Source organism: Patagioenas fasciata, chromosome 3 (assembly GCF_037038585.1).
Source record: "Patagioenas fasciata isolate bPatFas1 chromosome 3, bPatFas1.hap1, whole genome shotgun sequence".
Taxonomy (NCBI): Eukaryota; Metazoa; Chordata; class Aves; order Columbiformes; family Columbidae; genus Patagioenas; species Patagioenas fasciata.
The window spans coordinates 100,493,339-100,511,783 of NC_092522.1; the positions used below are offsets into that span (position 1 = coordinate 100,493,339).

At 38.8% G+C, this 18,445-nt stretch overlaps 1 protein-coding gene across 7 annotated transcripts in view; it reads right to left on the bottom strand.

Moving 5' to 3' along the window:
- MLIP (muscular LMNA interacting protein) overlaps window positions 1–18,445 on the bottom strand; it is a 107,586-nt gene that overhangs the window by 43,199 nt on the left and 45,942 nt on the right. For 5 of the 7 annotated variants that reach the window (XM_065833901.2, XM_065833900.2, XM_071806980.1 and 2 more), the window contains 3 exons: window positions 17,599–17,967; window positions 10,814–12,439; window positions 5,235–5,306 (listed from right to left, as the gene is read on the bottom strand). In XM_065833901.2, the coding sequence (XP_065689973.2) occupies window positions 5,235–5,306; window positions 10,814–12,439; window positions 17,599–17,967 (2,067 nt within the window). Of the gene's footprint in view, window positions 1–5,234; window positions 5,307–10,135; window positions 10,267–10,813; window positions 12,440–17,598; window positions 17,968–18,445 lie in introns of all 7 variants that reach the window. The other 2 variants (XR_011738489.1, XM_071806982.1) reach the window with 2 other exon arrangements.

Consider the following 18,445-nt stretch of genomic DNA (forward strand, 5'->3'; position numbering starts at 1 on the left):
GTTTTTAAATCAAAATATTCACTACAAAGTGTTGTCAGAAATGCTCCTAATATGCTTGATAATAGCCAATTGTCCAACAGTTAGGTCTGCCATCTGAGACTGGGGAAAATCAGCTTTCAGGTTCCTTCTGTGTGATTTCAGTGAGGGACTTCAAACTGTGTTTGCCATGAGCAATACCAAAATATTTTAATAACACAATAGATAAGAGTTTCCTCAAGGCAAGAAATTAAAACTGGGTCTCCAATGCAGTAGATCACTGTCATATTTACTCAGCTGTATCTCTTTCTCTTCATGAAAAAAAAATAAAGAGTCAAAACACTCTGATTTTCCTTTTGTATGTGGAGAATACTACACTGCTGGAAGTCCACTGAGTAGGTGATGATGAGATGCAATTACTAGGTCTTTGAACCTTTTCTAGAAGTGCAACATCATCTGGAAGGACTGTTTTAGACTCTCTTGAAGTTAGTCAAACAGCACTTTGACAAGAGAAAACATGAAAAACAGTCCTACAGAGACAAAATCCCTAACCTAAAATATTTATTATTTAAGACAGGAGATTTTTTCAAACATTTATTTAAAATTGAAATTATAGTTTTGTATTTGTAATCAGTTGATAAATACAAGCTAGATAAGTCAACAGTGCTTTCATTTGCACCATAGCCTAGTGCTTTCTGAAGACTTGGTGTGGGATAAGCCTCAGCTGTGAATCGGGTGTACTTCGTGGCACACCCCATCATCCTGGTTTCACCACAATCCAAACTGGGGGAAGTCTGAGCTGAATATTTGCAGCACCACCTTCTCCCTTCTCCTCACCCCAAGTCTCTATGCCCAGGTTTCTTTTCCATCAAAATGGTGCCCAGATAAGGGAAGGTCATGCCAGTCAGCATGCAGAGGGGATGTGTATCTGGACAAATACAGCAAACCTAAGTTCCTCTGCATAGTCTTCGCTGTAGACCAGGGTTCACTGGTTTGTTCAGATAATACAATTTTGATTTGCAATTCCAAGATGTTACATCTCAAATTTGATATCATTCTGAAGATGAAGTAGGATCTTGTTTAAGAGACTGTCTACTTAAAGAGAAGAATTTTTCTGTAACCCCCTGAAATAAACTCTTCATCACTATCTGTTTTGAGTGAAATAGATTTTTATAGATATTTGACAAATAAAATCTCTAAATAATAGATGCATTACTTTTTAAATACTACCTGATTAGGAATGGAATTTTGAAATAGACTGTAATCACTTATATGTAACTGGAGAAGCAATAAAAGAGTGAATGTCAGTAGAGGGGTGACTCACTGATTCAACATTAATAAGGCCAGAAGGAACCACAGTGAGCACCTAGTGTGACCTTTTCTTTAAACCACAGAACTGCCTGGAATTACTTTATGAAGTGCCAGAAAAGAGTCCTGTCTCGATTTTTCAATTTCTATGATAAAGAGCCCATTTTAGTCTCTGGAAATTTATTCTAATGGTTAATTAATCCTTTCTGTTAAACTTTTGCCTTATGCCTACATTAAACTTGTCCAGCTTCCTCTTCTAGCTGGTGGATCCTATCATCTGCTGAGCAGAGCTCATTATCACAGTTTGTGAACCTTCCTCATCGCTATGAATCTATGTGGCTGTGATGAGACTGCTGACTGACCATGGTTACCATCATCTCATTATCACCATCTCTGCTCTCCTTATTTAAGAACTGTGGAGTTGTACCCTTGCTGGTGAGGACATTGTCTGCCAGCCTTGCTGTCTCCCCAGCTTTTGGTTCACCATCCCTGGGAGCAGCCCACTCTTGCTGCTCCCTGACAGAGCCTCATCATGCTGAGGACAAGTCCCTTAAAAACAAGATTTTGCTTTTCTGGTTGTGAAGGAATTTACAGCCCAGTCATCCGAGAGATATCTTGTCTTGGTTTTTTTCTGAATAGAGCACAGGCAATGCGAGGAACATCAGGTTCATACAAACTCAAACAGACGGAAAGCGTGCCAGTTATGAGATTGATGAGATTAAGCCACTTCTGGGGTTGTCAAAGTATACATACATATACTCAATAAGCCTTTTATTCTCTCCTAATGAGCACAGATTTTAACAACTCACTTTGAGAAAACATGTTGGAGGATAAGAACATGTTCTAGAAAAAACATTAAGATTATGATAGCCTAGTGGTTTCATAAGGAGAAGCTGAAAAGTAACACCTGATATTAAAGCATCTACACTCATATAAAAGAAAAACATGACTTGAGAAAGTGAGATGCAAGAAGACAATTAAGAGGCAAACAAAACATTCTACATTACATGACACATCAAAGCCAGTTTTCTCTCATGGGATCCAATTAATACTGCATGTGAATTGTCACTAGGATCGCCCACATCACAGTTCTGACTAATCTTATTTCTCATGGCCACTCAAATTAAGTAATATAATTACTCACACAGTGGAAAAAGCTGACTTCTGAGAATGTACTTTCCCAGTTCAATCACATAGCAAAACACTTTTTGGTACTTTAGGCAGACAATGCTCTCCTAATCATGCATACAGCCCTGCCTTCCTTCCTTGTTAAAAAAAAGATGCTTGAAAACTTCTTCTCCACATAATCATTATCTCAATCTCAATGCCTGTACTTAAATCTTATTGTCCTTAATGTCTTTTTAATCCATTGCATAAGATGCATTCCATAAAACAGGAGCAGCACAATTACTGTCGTTAAGCTACAATGTGTCATGAGTTCCTTCCCGGTTCCCTCCCCCATATTTTCAGGGGAATACCTGGATATGAGGGATTGGTACAATGGGACCTGAGTTTACCATGTGACTCCTTCATGCTTCTTTAAGATACAGACTCCAAATGCATATCACCTAACAAAACAGGACTTGCTTATGAGCACTATATCTAGTTGCTCTTATGGATCAATATGGATCAATTTATTGTCCATAAATCCCAAGCTGAGAGAAAGTGTGTAGTCAGGCCATACTGAAACATAGACTTTTCGAAGTAAATTAGTCAAAAGCCTCTCCTGAAAGCAGATCCTGTAACCTAAAATTGGTTTCTTATTAGTTTTACATGGCTGCTTGCACTACTGAAGAATACAGCAAAGCCAGCATTTTCAATAAAATTCCCTGTCTTTTGAGATACTTTTTCTACAAATACTGACATTAGATTATACGGTTCAGTTTTATGTATTGGCGACAAGTAGCACATGGCTTGCAAGTTAATGCCCCAGAGGACAGCAGTGAGATCATCAAAAGGACTCCCCTTTCTTCTGAAAACGTGTGGTCAGATGGCTGACATTAACCCACTAGTTCACATCAGGAGTGCACCATGCTCAAAGTCACCTTCCTGGCTTGGTTTGCAGAGTAGTGTAATCTTAGAGACCACAAACTGGATGATTTTTAGATTAAGTTAGACCTGAAGCAGCACTTCAGGAGTTCACCAAATGTTTTCAGCCACTAATAGACACTCTGACCAAACAAAACTCTCTCAGAATACATTCCATGGGGGTGTAGTATCCCCTGCATCCACTGTTTTCTTCTACCGAGTCATTTCTGTTGGATCACACTGCATGCTATTGCACACTTAGCCTTTGTTAGTGCATTCAAAATTTAAGGAAGAGGAGGATCAGGTTTTACATCACTAATTTAAAAATTATCCAAGATTAAAATAACATTGGGAAAGAAAGGAATGTCCCTTTTTTGAAAAAAAAAAAATAAAATCTTATTTATAACAGTTAACTGGCAACTACTAGATCACAATCAGCAATATTTTGAGGGGAAAATTATCTTCGAAATTCTTATACCCTCTCCACCATCTTCAGGCTCCTCAGACTTCTAATGAAATCAACTGACCTGTGTATGTGAATACATATTTAAATGAGCAGTTAGAAACGCTTAATCTTACAGAAATTAATCTGAGGCTAAGTTCCTGAACTGGGTCCACAGAAAGATTTTTCTGATAAAGTTATAAAATGGATGTCAGAGTGATTAAGCATGCCTTTAAACATGTAAGACACTTAGCTCATTACTCATCATAGGAAAGTTTTGTTAAACTTAGTTGGTTATTCTTTTGTGTAAAACCAATTTGGGGAAAAAAAAAATGGACAGCAGTGAGTATTTTGAACCCTTTATGCAAAATCCAAATTTTGAATTGACTTTCAAAGATGCATTATCTAAATACATCTGAATTTGTTGGCTGTCTTTGGTAGTAAATAAAGTCAACAAAGACCATTCATAGAATCAGGGGATGGTTTGGTTTGGAAGGAATCTTAAAGATCACCTAGTCCCAACCCCCCTGCCATGGGCAGGGACACCTTTCACTAGACCAGGTTGCTCAAAGCCCCATCCAACCTGACCTTGAACACTTCCAGAGATGGGGCATCCACAGCTTCTCTGGGCAGCCTCAACACCCTCATGGGGAAGAAATTCTTTCTTGTGTCTAATCTAAATGTACCCTCTTTCAGTTTAAAGCCATTACATGCCCTTGTAAATAGTCCCTCTCCAGAATTCTTTTAGGCCCAGTTAGGTACTGAAAGGCTGCTATGAGGAGTCACTGAAATCTTCTCTTCTCCAGGCTGAACAACCCCAACTCTCTCAGCCTGTTCTTTGGATCTATCATTGTGGCCTACAGAAAAGGATTGTTAGTCCAGACAACCTACTGGGAACAGACCCTTGGCCCATGCTGATTGTTGAAGTGCTCAGGGAAGGTGTTTGGGAGAATGGCAGTTAACAGAGGCCAGTGCAATGTCCAGAACCTTTCCCAAAGTTTAACAATACAACTGGTCAAATTGGCATATCTTGGGATGTTAAATTTACTAGTATAAACATAACCCATGAATAATCACTAACTGACCAAGACCTACTGATTGGTAGGTCCCAGAATAGCAGTGCTCCAGAAACTTTCCAATAACAAAACAGACTTTGAGATGTTGCCAGAAATGGCAATTCCTTTAGGACTTATAAGGAGTCATTTTCTCTTTTTTTTACAGGGTTGTTTTTTTGGGTTTTTTTTGTTTGTTTGTTTGTTTTTTCTGGGGGGGTTGTGTGTAGAAATTCAGATTAGCAAAAGTTTTGATCTTCAGTGGAAAGTAGTTGACCCTAAAAAATGGTTGTAATTATAATCCTGAGCAGTTAGTTCCCAGAGTTTGCATTCTGCAATATGCCCCACAGAAATGTTAGAATATGTACGTAAAGTTGAATGGTCTCAAATACATAGTGCAATTCCCACATCTTTGAGCAAACACTAACCTTCTGTTCCATAAGTAATGTGTTTGTAGGGATTGCTGCAAATGCCTTGTAGCTTGTCTTGATCTTGTACTGCTAAAAGGGTAAACCAGAAAGCAGGAAAAGTAAACAGGGTAGAAGAGGAAGAAGGAGAGAGGGAGAAGAGAGGGGAAAGGTGCGACAGAATGAAAGATGATTCCAATTGTCTTGCAGACACATTGCAACAATACAATGTTTACATACTAGCTAGGAAAGCTATTCCTTAATCTTTTCCTGTTAAGATTTTAAAGGACTGTAATCTACATCTTTTGCTTTTAGGAATGAAGTAGGACAAAGTGAATTCCCTATACCAACTTATAACTTCTGAAGTGTTTTTGACCACTCTCTGATGACTGCTATCCTTAAATGAATATCAGGAGAAATTGTGAGGTTTTTTCCAAGTTAGGTTGTGTTTTGATGCGATAATGCACAGCTACATCTGCCAGTACAAGCTACTTCTGCCAGTACATGCACCTCAACAACTTCTGCTGTGTGGTGTGATCCTGGACCACGAAGTCAGAAAGATTTCTGTGACTGGCTTTAATGAGACTGGTTAGAATCCTTAAATGCTGAATTACTTGGGTAAGTGTAAGATCATTTAAATCATGCCACAATTTTTCATCTCCTGAATAAGTAACTCTACCACCCAAACAAATATTTCAAAACGAGTGTAGGAACTTTCTTCACATTCTAACCAAGCATACCGAACTGGCGATCTAAACCATTAAAAACCACAAAAATTCTAAGATTAGCCTTTAAAATTATTGGTTTTAAACAATTTATATCTTAAACTATATTAGCTTGCCCAGCTATTTTTAAGACTTTAGAAACCGTACTTTCTACATTTTCTTTGCAATTATGGAAGTTGGATTCCGTAATTTTTGTATTACTGATGAGATTCCTCTGTACTTACGTGAGTTCAAGAGCTAGGATTCTTAACCACATGGCTTCTGGAATATTTTCAACAATTAAATAAGGATTTACTACATAGATCCCTTATCAGCAACGTTCTAATTAAAAATCATGAGTTCATACAATACTAGAGTTTTAAGGTTTTTATTGAATATTTTTCTGATAGTCACTCAGGAATAGTTACATGTTAATCACTTCAGGTTTTTTAATGTACTGTTGTTTGCAACAGTGAATAGTGGTGACTGAGATAAGAGGCTGAGCAGCATGCTGTACTTTGGGTTGTTCTTTTGTCACTTCTTTAAATCTAATAAAAGCCCCAATGGCAGCAGAGGGGACAAAATTTAAATTCAGATAAGAGAAATCTATAGTATTCTTGCACCTCTCTTGAAATATTGTAGGATACCAACTTTTATTCCTTTCTATACATGATATTACATTCGCTTTTGACTTTAGTCATATTTATTCTTTAGAGCTTAGAGACTGACAGACATTCAAGAAGACAAAAATCACAACAATCATATTGAATGAACAGTCATGACAAAGAAAGCAGGTGAATGCAAATGCTAGAACTGCCACCTCTTTTTTGGGGGGAGGGGCGGTGTTAGCAATTTGTATGAGATGGGTGACTCTAACTTGGATGTCTCCATTTAGGTGCTTCAAAACTAATGTCATTTACACTTATTGTCATTTCTACAGGATAACTCATCTTGTCCCCAAATAGGTACCTCGAATGATAAAATAAAATTATCCTGTAAATACTCCATATTATCTCCATTAACTATAATAGAATTGCCTAAGTTATGCTTGGATATCTAACTTTCAAATTTCAAAAGTCATTTGAGTTGAATCCTGCACTTTGAACAATTAAGACAGCAACACTCCACTATAAATCTGTGTGTCATATATACATTTCTGTATATACAAAATCTATATGAGGATAAGACATAAAATACTGTGTGCTGAAGTAAATGGAAGACCAATATTTCAAATATTAACACTGGAATATCCACAAAATGTAACCTTGTTTTGTTTTATTTTGTTTTTAATAATTGATATTTAATCAATAAAACTATACAATTGAACATGTAAATGAAATGCATGGTCCTCACTAGCCCACATGCTTTTACGTATTATGAGATGTGCATCATATATGATAAAACCACTTTGACTACTTTAAATTTATAGTGTTATATGAACTAAATAGTCTGTTTAAAATGTAAAGGTTTCTATACTACTTTAATGCGGTTTATCACTTCTAGTTACTGTAGGACCTGTCAGCAATGTTGTATTGTTACGGTGTCTGAGATGGATGGAAAGTCTTTAGTTCAGTTTCTCATCTGTATGAATATATTTCTTGACATGTTAGTTCCCATTAGTTAAATGTATCTGTTAACACCTAAATACATTTAATAATCTGGCTTATAGGAACGTAGCAATAGTTTTAAACAGCCATGGACAGTTAGGTCTGCTGGTCTACACCATGGTCCAGCCAGAAGCAAACCAACTCTAGTATCAAAGCTTGGGCAAATATCAACCTGGGGAGTTTTAGGGAAAATTTCCTGGTTTTCTTGCTCAAATAATCACTTAGGGGACTCACAGGGCCTTGCAAAGTGTGCTAGACACATACCTATAAAGGCTTCAAGTCAGCAACTAACCATGGTAGTGCAGAGCTCCTGGTGACTAATCTTTCCAGCTTTGTGGTAGGTTTTGCAGCTCTGCACACCTCCATGTTCCTACAGTTAGTTTGTTCTCCAGCTGTTTTGGGTAGATCTACATGCATTTAAATAGGAAAAAATCAAAGAATATGTAGAAATAACGCCCCATGAAACCACTGCAAAGAGTTTTCAAACAACCAGAAGTTTATATTCTAATCTGCTCCTGCAGAATCAGTAATTGTATCTGTCTCCATCCTACTATTCATTTTGCTATATTAAGTCTAATAGGACATTATTAAAGTGGATAAAAGAGGATTTTTTATTTCCTGCAGTCACCCACGGTTCACAATTCACACTAATCTGTGAATTTATGTTTATATTCACTTTGCAAAACAGTCATATTTTTAAATCTTTGACAACATAAGGGTAAATGTATAAAGCATGGGAAAGTATATGCAATTATATATGTAATACAAATGCAGTTAGATAAGTTCATAAGTTATTCTTTAATTTGCATGAATTGGTGCATGCATAGACATAGATATCTAATAGCTGCCTATTAAAGAAGCCTTGTTGCATAGTTGCTTTGGTATCATGCTGATAAAACAGTTTGATGTGAATATTGAGAAGTACATCTAATGTCAAAAGTCTGGTTTAATAGGTTTAATCCATGTCTTAACATTGCTTCAAGCAACATTAAGGTTGAAAAATTACACGTACCAAAGTCAGGTACATTTCCCTTGATATTCACGTAGCAATTCATACATGCAAAAATTTTATCATGCATCTACAGCCATCAGATGGAGCAACCTGCTTTTTGTCCAGTTCTGAAGTTGAGTGGATTGGTATTAAAGAGACCTAAATACTGTTTAGGATGCTGATGTCTCTCCTCAATGTTTTCCTTTTTTCTCTGGAAATATCTTGAGATTTGAGGCTGAAGTGCTATCAGAGAGCATCATTAACAGACCAGCAAAGTTTGTTGAGCTAAGCTATAAACTAGGTACGGAAATAAATCAGAGCAGGAGGAAAGGGGAATATTAAAAGCACACTACGGTTAACTGTAAATGAAGTCTCAGCTTCACATTTTAAAACTACAAGAGACCTTTCCTGCACTGAACACCCAGATGCATGTGATTTAGAGATTTCAGGTCTTCCACATCCCCAGCAGAGCCAGTTTTGTCTGTATGATTAAAAGTTGCACCAGAAAAACAATCCAAGTCTGCCAAACTAGTGGACACTCTCCCAGTTTCAGTGAGGTAATGGGGCAGTTTCAAAAGTGCCACCTTATCACATGATAAATCAGAATTGCAGAAAAAATGACAGTAGGGAAGACAGAAAGAGTGCAATAACCTCTGCAAATATAAACCCAGGCAATAGCTTTGTGTCACAAGCAGAGAATTTCCTTACCGCCAGAGACTCTCACAGAGCTCATTGCACTGACTATCAGAAACTGCAACTACTTTGCAATCTGCAGGCTCAGTCATGCCTTCCAGGTCTGTCTTGGAGGTTTTTTTCTTGGAATTTCTACAATTTCATTTAGCTTTTTGTTTCATTAAGTAATACTGACAGGGTGTAACAACGCTGTACAGCTGTGCTTGGCACAATGATTCCTCTTGGGCTGTTTGATTTTTAAAAGAACCATTCATGACAATTGTTACTTTGCGCTGATTTAAACCTCTCATTTTCAATTAACATTTTCCAAGCAGTTCAAGTCACCCTTGCCGTGCCCAAGCTATTAGGATCGCATCTGACACAACTTGATCTGGCAGACCAGGCTGTAATTTTGTGCTGTGAACAAATAAATCAATAAACTACGATAGCTTTTCTGTGCTGGGCAGAGCTCAGATATCAGCAAGAGAAGGCAGATAGGAAGCAAAGAGTGCAGCTATAAGACAAAAATCCTGGAAATTCCTCTGCAGCTCTGATGTCTTCTGCCACTACCTCTTCTTTTATAAACAGCAGTTCCTTTTGTTTTCACCTGCTTGCTGCATGTTTTTTGATCAGGTTTCCTTTCCTTCCTTTACCCATTCTTGAGATTGAGGTATAAAGTGTGACTGGTTCCCAGGCCCTCCTGCAGCAATGACTGCCATTGCTTATTCTCACATTACTAGAACTCCCCTGCCTTTGGGCGGATGACAAACAGCGGGAGTGTGGCTGATGTATCGAGCGTGACTTTCATATTTGCAGTAGCTCATGCTGTGGGAAGCAAGCTTGGTTTTTCTTGTTTTGGTTATTGTTGTTGTTGTTGTTTTGTTTCTTTGTTTTGGTTTGGTTTTTTACCCTTGCCCTCTGCCTAGCAAAAGAAGATGAGAAAATTACCAAAGAAATGGAAGAAGCAGAAGACTGTCCTTATCGTCCATCTCTGGCTCTTGGCCCCAAAGTCCCTGCTTAGGCTGAGCCTCTGGGCTGGTCCTGGAGCAGGACAGAGCAGCTGGGGTGGGTACAGCCTCCTGGGGAGCAGAGGGGGCAGGTGGGATGGGGTGTTTGGGAATCAGTTGTCACTGGAACAGCCAGTTCACATCAGTCAGATTAAGCTGTTTCTTGCTCAGCCCCACACCTAAAATCACCATACTTCTGTTACTTTCAGTAGGAATAGATATGAATTTACATTAGCATGGGGTGTATAGAACATGTTTTATGGCTTATTTTTGACACAGCAGTGTTTTAGGTGAGCTTCAAAAATAAATGCACCAAATGTATATCAGAGGCTATGTCCACAAACACACATTTAGTAGTATCTCCTCCAACTCATGAATACAGTATTTTATTTTTATGCTAAAGGATTCCTACAGCATCTTCCCCACAATATAGAACTCATTGCTAGCAATTTTATATGGTAGGATTTAGTCTTTGCTATCTTCACTATCAACACAAAACCAGTTTCTTTTTAAACAATTTTTCCACGGCTCATTTATTTTACTAGCATTGTGCAACACAGATGTGGTTTTTCCTACAGGGACAAAGAACTATTAGAAAATAAGCATGCACCAGGAGTACCTTGGGTTTGATGTTTTCACGGTCAGAAGGCAGTGAAAAAGACTGTGGTGAAGTCAGCTCTCTGGGTCTTGATGGCAGTGTGTCTGGTGACTTGTCTGAGACAGGAGATCTGCACTTCAACACCAGTGAGGTGGCAGATTGCTCAGGTCTTGGAGAGGAGGAATTAGACCTATAATTTGTATGCACCAATGAAGAATTAAGCTGCAGTGACTGGGAATTAATATTACCAGTTTGTGGAACTGGTGGAGTAGAATGAGGCCGTGAGAGAGACCACTGCTTTAAAACACTTGAAGGGGTAGGAGAAGGGGTACTCATGTCCTGAACAGATGTTTCTGATGAATCTGATCTAGATCTAGAAGCTGAATGCAAAAGACTTGGGGAAGGAGGTGGACATTCTTCTTGGGTGGTTGAGACTATGCCACTAAGACTGGTAGAAGAAAGCAAAGGATATGACCGGCAGGTAAAGATGGGTGAGTAAGTGTGTACTCTCTGAGACTTCTGAGGTGCCCGAGACCTGGAGGCAACATCCCGCAGCCCTCCTGGAGACGGAGAGGTAGGGTGTGCAAGGGAGGAGGGTGCTGGGGCACAAGGAGGAGGCAGAGTAGGCTGCAAACATGGAGAAGCAACTGATTTTCTATGGGAGGAGATGGGGGATGACAGAGGACTTCGGTATTCTGGAGAAAGTGTTCTAACTGGAAGGTGTTTTTTAGGAGAAAGGGACCTTGCCCTAGGAGTGAGCTGAGGCTTGGTGGGTAAAGGCAGCTGCTGAGCCCAACCTGAAAGCCAATATTCCTCTCTGTTGGGAGAATCTGGCCTTATAGGGGGGCTTGAAACAGATTTCTTGGGGGTTGGGGGAGTTGCTTTGGACTTTTGATCTATTGCAAGTGTAGAGGAATCAAGCGAGCTAGGAGAAAACGTGGGACAAGAAGCAGGGGAAAGCGGTCTCTGCTGAGAAGAGCCTGATCTCAAAATAGCAGTTAAGAGGGTCAGTCTGGTTGGCAGAGGGGATCTGACATCTGACTTTGCCAAATTTCCTCTAGATGACATTTTTGTGCAAGGTTCATTTATACTACATATGGTTGAAGAGGAGCCGTAAAGAGAGGGTGGAGACAAAGGTTTAGGGCTAGGAGACAATGAGTGTGTTACGATATGTACAGGGACAGGAGATAAAGTATTCAATCTTTTGGAGGAACTGGAAGATAAAGGCTGAGCTGAAGATCCTTGCGTTTCAGCTGAATGTGGAGGATCAGGGGAAAGACTTGGGCTCTTTGCTGGAACAGAGGATATGAAGTCTCCCATTTTGCAAACACAGCCAGGGCTATAGGGACTTGGTGTTCGTAGCTTATCATACAGTTGGGGAGCAGAGTAACAACTGCTTGATGCAGAAGAGGATATTTTAGTCACGGAGGAAGGTGAACTACAGGAAGCAGACTGAAAGTAGAGAGGTGATTCTTTCTTAGAAAACCCAGTTGCTGACTGCCAGTTGTTACAGGAGTCTTCCAGCGAAGAGGCTTGATTCAGGTTAACCACGGCACCACACGCTATTTTCTGATTAGTTGGAGAAATTAAGTGTACAGCAGGTGGTTTAGAGGAAAGATGATCAGAGATGGAAAGAGTAGAAATTAACTGGAGAAAAAAGAAAAACATATATGTTAATACAGGTGGAACCTGTGGAACTGTTAAGCACCCCACATTTCAGTCCTGTGGTCATGCACATAGTGTTTCCATTAGTACTACTCTGTGAGTTGGAAGCACAGGACTGTCTTAAATTCAGGGATACAGCCTGATGGATGATGTTCTCAGGGGAGGTGACTGTGTGCAGACTAGTTATGTGTTACTTTATTTTTGTAAAGACCTCAGTTTTGTTGACATAAACAAGGTTCCAGGCTATGGTATTTTTCATTTTATGGAGAACCCAAGACATTTGTGCCATTGGTGTCCAGAATCATGTGATGTCATTCACATTGTATGACCACAACGAAAAGTGAGAAAATGGCAATGTTGTCCCATCTCACTCTACCAGTTCAGTGGAAAGTAGCCTTTCTGTAAATGAGATTCAAGTCAAGCACTCTTTCTCTCATTCAGCAAACAACACCTTCTGCAGCACTATGATATCAGAACAAGAAATTTGCTCAGAACTGCTTAAATCAGACATCCAGTTTGTTTTGAACTTTTCTTGTCATTCACAGAGCAGTGCGTTTGACAGTTTGCAGGCATATAAGAGTCCTTATCCCTTTCTCCACAGTCTTACAATACACTAACAATACAGTAATGAGCTCTTTCAAGAGTGCCTTTTTTCTTTGGTCTATTCTAATTAGGATTTGTCAAAACTAATTAGAGCATACAAGTATATTATCAACCTCTTATACAGTTTTATGCTTGTAAATAAAGAAATTCTCTCAATATCTTCCAAGATATTGTAGTGCTGAAATTAAAAACTGGGATATATGCAATATGAATAAAACATATCAGTATGAAATAGTGAGCTAAGTCAACTGTAAAATCAAAAGGCTACAAATTATCACCTAACTTTTGACTGAGCAATTTGAAAGCAGGGAAATTGACTCTAATCCCTACAAACTTCATATAAATATAAGAACACCTATTCATCTATTGTCTGATACCCTCAAAAGATTATGCAATTCTATAAAAGACAATTATAATGTCCAGTTTCTACAGACATGGCTTGCACGTGGATTTGGTTCAGCTTATGAATTCTTAATACAAATATCTTCCCCATAAAAAGAGAGGAATTATTATTATATCATACAGTATTGATTCATCATAAAACAAAAATAGGTACAAAACACATAATTTTCAAGTGAGTGCATGTGCTGGAAGAAGCTATGAGAGGAGAGCCAGACTTCCAGGCTTTGAGAGGTGAAACTATACCTAAAATGCTAAATATGGGCAAAATATGCACAGCAGAACCCTATTCTCCTGTATAAATTAAAACAAGTGAGCTCTTCCAGCTAAATGATTCCAAATAAGTAGCAGGCCTGGTAAACGGAAGATACTTACTGTATAAGATATCTTCAGAAAAGCCAAGGCAATACCTTGGTTTATAGAAATAAACACCAACCATCAGAATAGCTTTACAACCACAATAGCTTCCCCTTATTTTATGTGTCTGTTAAGGTGTCTCATTTTGGAGTGGAAAGCCAGTGGACATATACAATGCAGTTATTAGAATATAAAAATGAATGTCCATGATAGCGTTGTTACATATATTCTAACGGATTAAAAATTTATTACTCTTATTGAAAAAGCTGCTAATTAAGAATAAGAAAAGTAATAGAAATTGAGAATAATTTACCAATATTTAAGCATTATGAAAAATTGTTATTAAATATGTAACCAAATAGCAAAATATTTAATAAGTTAAAAGCCAGCGTGGTAACACATCTGATAATTTGGAGCAGTTTCATGAATTTCATAATGAGTTATGGAAGCTGATCAACTACCAACAAAAATAAACGGGAAATGAAACTTTATATTTCAAAATAGAGTAGATAAATTTCCCTTATAAAGCCAACAGATTAAAAGAAAATTAGGAACTAATACAGAAGTCTGTAATGAAAGAGCAGAATGCGCAATGACTTTTAATTAGTTAAAATTTAATAAGAAATATTTATAAGCAGCTAGGAAAATGTTTATGGTAGCGGATGATAAATATGGTTCTGGAAATATGATAAAGACATTTTTTTGTAGTCTTCTTCCAGTTTGAACACCACTGAACATTTACATGTTGAGCTAACTGAGCCATTATTCAAGTCTTCTGTTACTACATCTATAGATTATTACTCTCTTATTTAGAGAATCAGATAATAATATAAAAGTTATGTGGAAGTGACTTCTCGAGGTCATCTAGTCCAGCCTCTAACACAAAGTAGGGCCCTCACCAGTGGGTCAGGTCAGCTGCGGCCGTGTCTCACCAAGTGTCTGAAGTCCCTCATAGAGGCAGCCCCTCCACCCCTGGGCAGCCTGTGTCAGTGCTGCACCATCTCCCAGTGAGGAAGCTTCTCCAGATGTCCAGCTAGGACCACGCACACTTCAGTTTGCATCTCACTTGGCACTGCAGAGAGGAGTTTGGCTCTATCATCTTTGCAACTGCCATTCAAGTAGTTGTGGGCAGTTCCCAGATATCTCCTTGATTGCCCTTGGTGGGAGTCAACAAAGCCAGATAGATAGATAGATAGGAAAAAATAAATTCCCTACCACAGCCTGCAACCTAAAAGCCCGAAAGCCAGAAAGAAGTACTGGGGATTGTTGAAAATCTGACAAAATCTCTGGAGACAGCACAGTAAATCAGCCTGCAAGCTGAGACCAAATTGATATAGATGTCATTCAGAACAGTCTGGTTTCTCCCAGCAATGAAGGTGAATTCTTCCTGGCAATGGCAGGAGTTTGTAAGGACTCTTGACTGACTTGTTGGGAAAAGCCAAACCAGATGACATGCACTGGACAGAGGAATGCCGAGTGACTCTAACTAGCTAAAGAAGCCTTTTGGCTATTGATCCACCAAGAAGTTTCTCCAAGCTGAGTTAATGTCCTGGCATTCAGGAGAGCAGACACATCCACCCCTCACCCCAAGGATGGACTCCTGACAGCAGGAAACAGTCTGTCATTCTCTTTCATAAGCAGACTTTCTTTCACTCTTAAAAAAAAACAAAAAACAAAAAACAAAAAAAAAAAAAAAAACAAAAAAAAACAAAAAAACACAACAAAAAAACAGCAGCACAATATGTAAACAGTAAACTATCATCAAAAAGTTCCAAATATAACCAGAATGACTGTTGGGATTTTTTAAACTGATATGTTTTTCTGGCTTTGAATATGGCATAGCATTTTCCAACATTACTCAGGACCTTTATGCCTCAAAGAACAATAGAATCTTCCATTTTACCAATGCTTTTCTTTTTCCTTCTTTCATTTAAAGTCAGAAATGAGTGAAACTGTAGGAGCCCTTTGGTTGAGTTAGAGTGACCCACTGTACAACATAACACTCCCCAGTGCTGGTTCTTGTTTTCCTCATCTCTGGCAGGAAACCCATAGTCTAATTATGTTTTTAAATTAACATAATGTAATATATAATAACTCTTAAGTGGGACATGATACTGCTGTTATAATCCTAGAATTTACAAGGTAGCTCCTATATGAAATGCTTTGTACACAGGAAATCTACCAACAGATAACTAATGCATCTGTCTAATAATTTTGTAATATTCCTTGATTTCTGAACAGATGATACTTCATTGGACAGTAAGACAGAAAGAGTGATTCCCAAGAAAATACAAGAATAAAAGCAACAGTGAAAAGCGACTCAGTAAAAGATAAAGACAGCTAGAGATATTTAGAAAAAGACTGAGGAAGTACTTTCAGTATTGAAAAACCGAATAATAGTGAGATATGCATTACCCATAATACATACTATCTTCAGATTCAAGTGAATAGCTAGTAAATTTAGGCTTGAATTTCTTGTTCTGTCCAATCTGTATTTTCTATAACTTTACCAGGCAAATCTGTTTACTCGTCAAGTCATCAAAAGCCTAGGAAAGCTACACCATAAGAATTTTTCTGCGTAGCGCTACAAAAAAATCCACCCAATTTTTCTATTAGCTTTTAAATAAAGCATCCAAATAAGCCTGTCAGAAACTGCATACTGGACATTGCTGAAGTAAATTTGTATTTCCCTAGGATGATTATTCTTTTGCAAGCTACTTCCCCTACAGAGATCTACCTATGCCTTTACACCTTCCTCAGGTAGTATTGCCTCCAAATTCACTGTGAGTTTCTTGGAAGAAATGAGTATTTCATAACGCTGCGAACCCCATACCAGATTGGATTTCTCATTCACAATTTCCTCAAACAAAAATTGACACTGAATTTGATGAAAAACTTAGCAGCACAAGTATTTCAACACAAAATAGGAAGTCCTATTCATTTGAAGAGACGAAGTAGCCATGATCACCTTTTTTTTAAACTGTAAATGAAGAAAGGCGTTTTCAACTGATGGAAATCTTGATGAGGTCAAAGGAAATGTCTGAATTTACTCCATGTGAGAAGGATGTTATTGTTTTACCAAAGGTAGAGTTTTCTAATGCATATACATCCTTGAAAACGATGAGTGCTCTTTCCAAAATGAGAGATATTAACACTTTGTGCAGTAAATTGGATAGATGCCTTTTGAAAATGAAACACTTCAAAGACCCTTTTTTGAATTCTCCCATTGGTAGTTTAAAATTTCAATAAATCAATAAATGTGCCCTATAAAGATCAATATAAAATGGACCTTTCAACTTCATTAGTTCTTTACACCTGTGCAAATTCAGTGCTAATTAACCATCACAATAATAAGATTTTTACAGCTTTTTTCTCTAGCATAAAGGGCTGCAGTAGGTGTTGAGAAAAATAAAGGCCTGGGAAGCCTGATGCTGGTAATTCAAATGATCTACAGGCTCCATTGATTTAAATGACCTTAGCCAATTTAGACTACCTAGGACTCTAACACCTTCTGATTAACTTGCTGTCATGGTGACCTGCTCTTAAAGGTAGAACAATTGACCTGCATTACCTACCTCATTTATACACCAGAGCCGCAGGGAGATGCATCAAGTCAGAAGGGTTGAGACAATTCCTTACAGTCTAAACATTACAGGAATCGCCAACAGAAAATGCTAATTACAGAATAAATCGGCCAAACTTCTTTATAAACTGACTCAGTGTCCATGTACTGAAAACCTGAGAAAGCAAAGGTTAGCTCTAGAGCTTAAAGAGCAGGTTACCTGATGTTTCTGTTGATCAGCAGTGCTGAGAGAAAACGCAGCACCTGGAACGTGCCCATCGCCAGCAGGTTTTCCTGCCCCAGCGCCTGGCGACACATGGGACGTGGCCAGCAGCTGAGCACTGATGGGACCGTAGCCATTGGAAGGCCGATGGATGTTGTTCGAGACAGCAGCTACTTCATCTTCATCACCGGAGTCCGTAATCAGGATAAACTCAGCTTTGAAAAGGTCATTCTCCTGCATTTCTCCTTTACTTGCGTTACACCCTGGGGACTGGAAAATCGTTCGGGTACTGTCTGTATGAACGGCGGACACACAGTCTTGTCTGGCCCCGCTGTTTACAGCCAACTCGTGAGAGACTGCACTAGACTGCAAAAGATACAAGGGAAAATATCTCAATTAGCTGCATTTTATTTGTGTTCCCCAAAATGCAAAGTACTTTTGGTTTGCAGCAGTGGCTGGCACTGCGCTACCGAAAGCACGGAGGGTGAATGAAGAATTTGGGCATGGGTACGAGCACCCAGCAGAAACCAGCTCTCAGGGAGACCCTCGCTTTCAACCCCCCAGCTGACACTGTGGGGGCTGCTGTCCCCAACCAGTCACAGAGCAACAGGGGACTCTCAGCACAACGATGGCCAGAGCCTGAGGCTGGCACGGAAACTGAAAAGAAGGGTGCAGTCAAGCTGAATGAGCTGTCAGACCAGACTATGCCAGATGCATTGGGAAGACATCACGACTGCAGGATCCGTGGGAGCAGACAATGCTCCTCAAAGGAGTCTGACAGACAAATCTGGGACAAAACCTATACATATTAATGAAGAAACAAAGGCCTTTAAGCCAGACCATT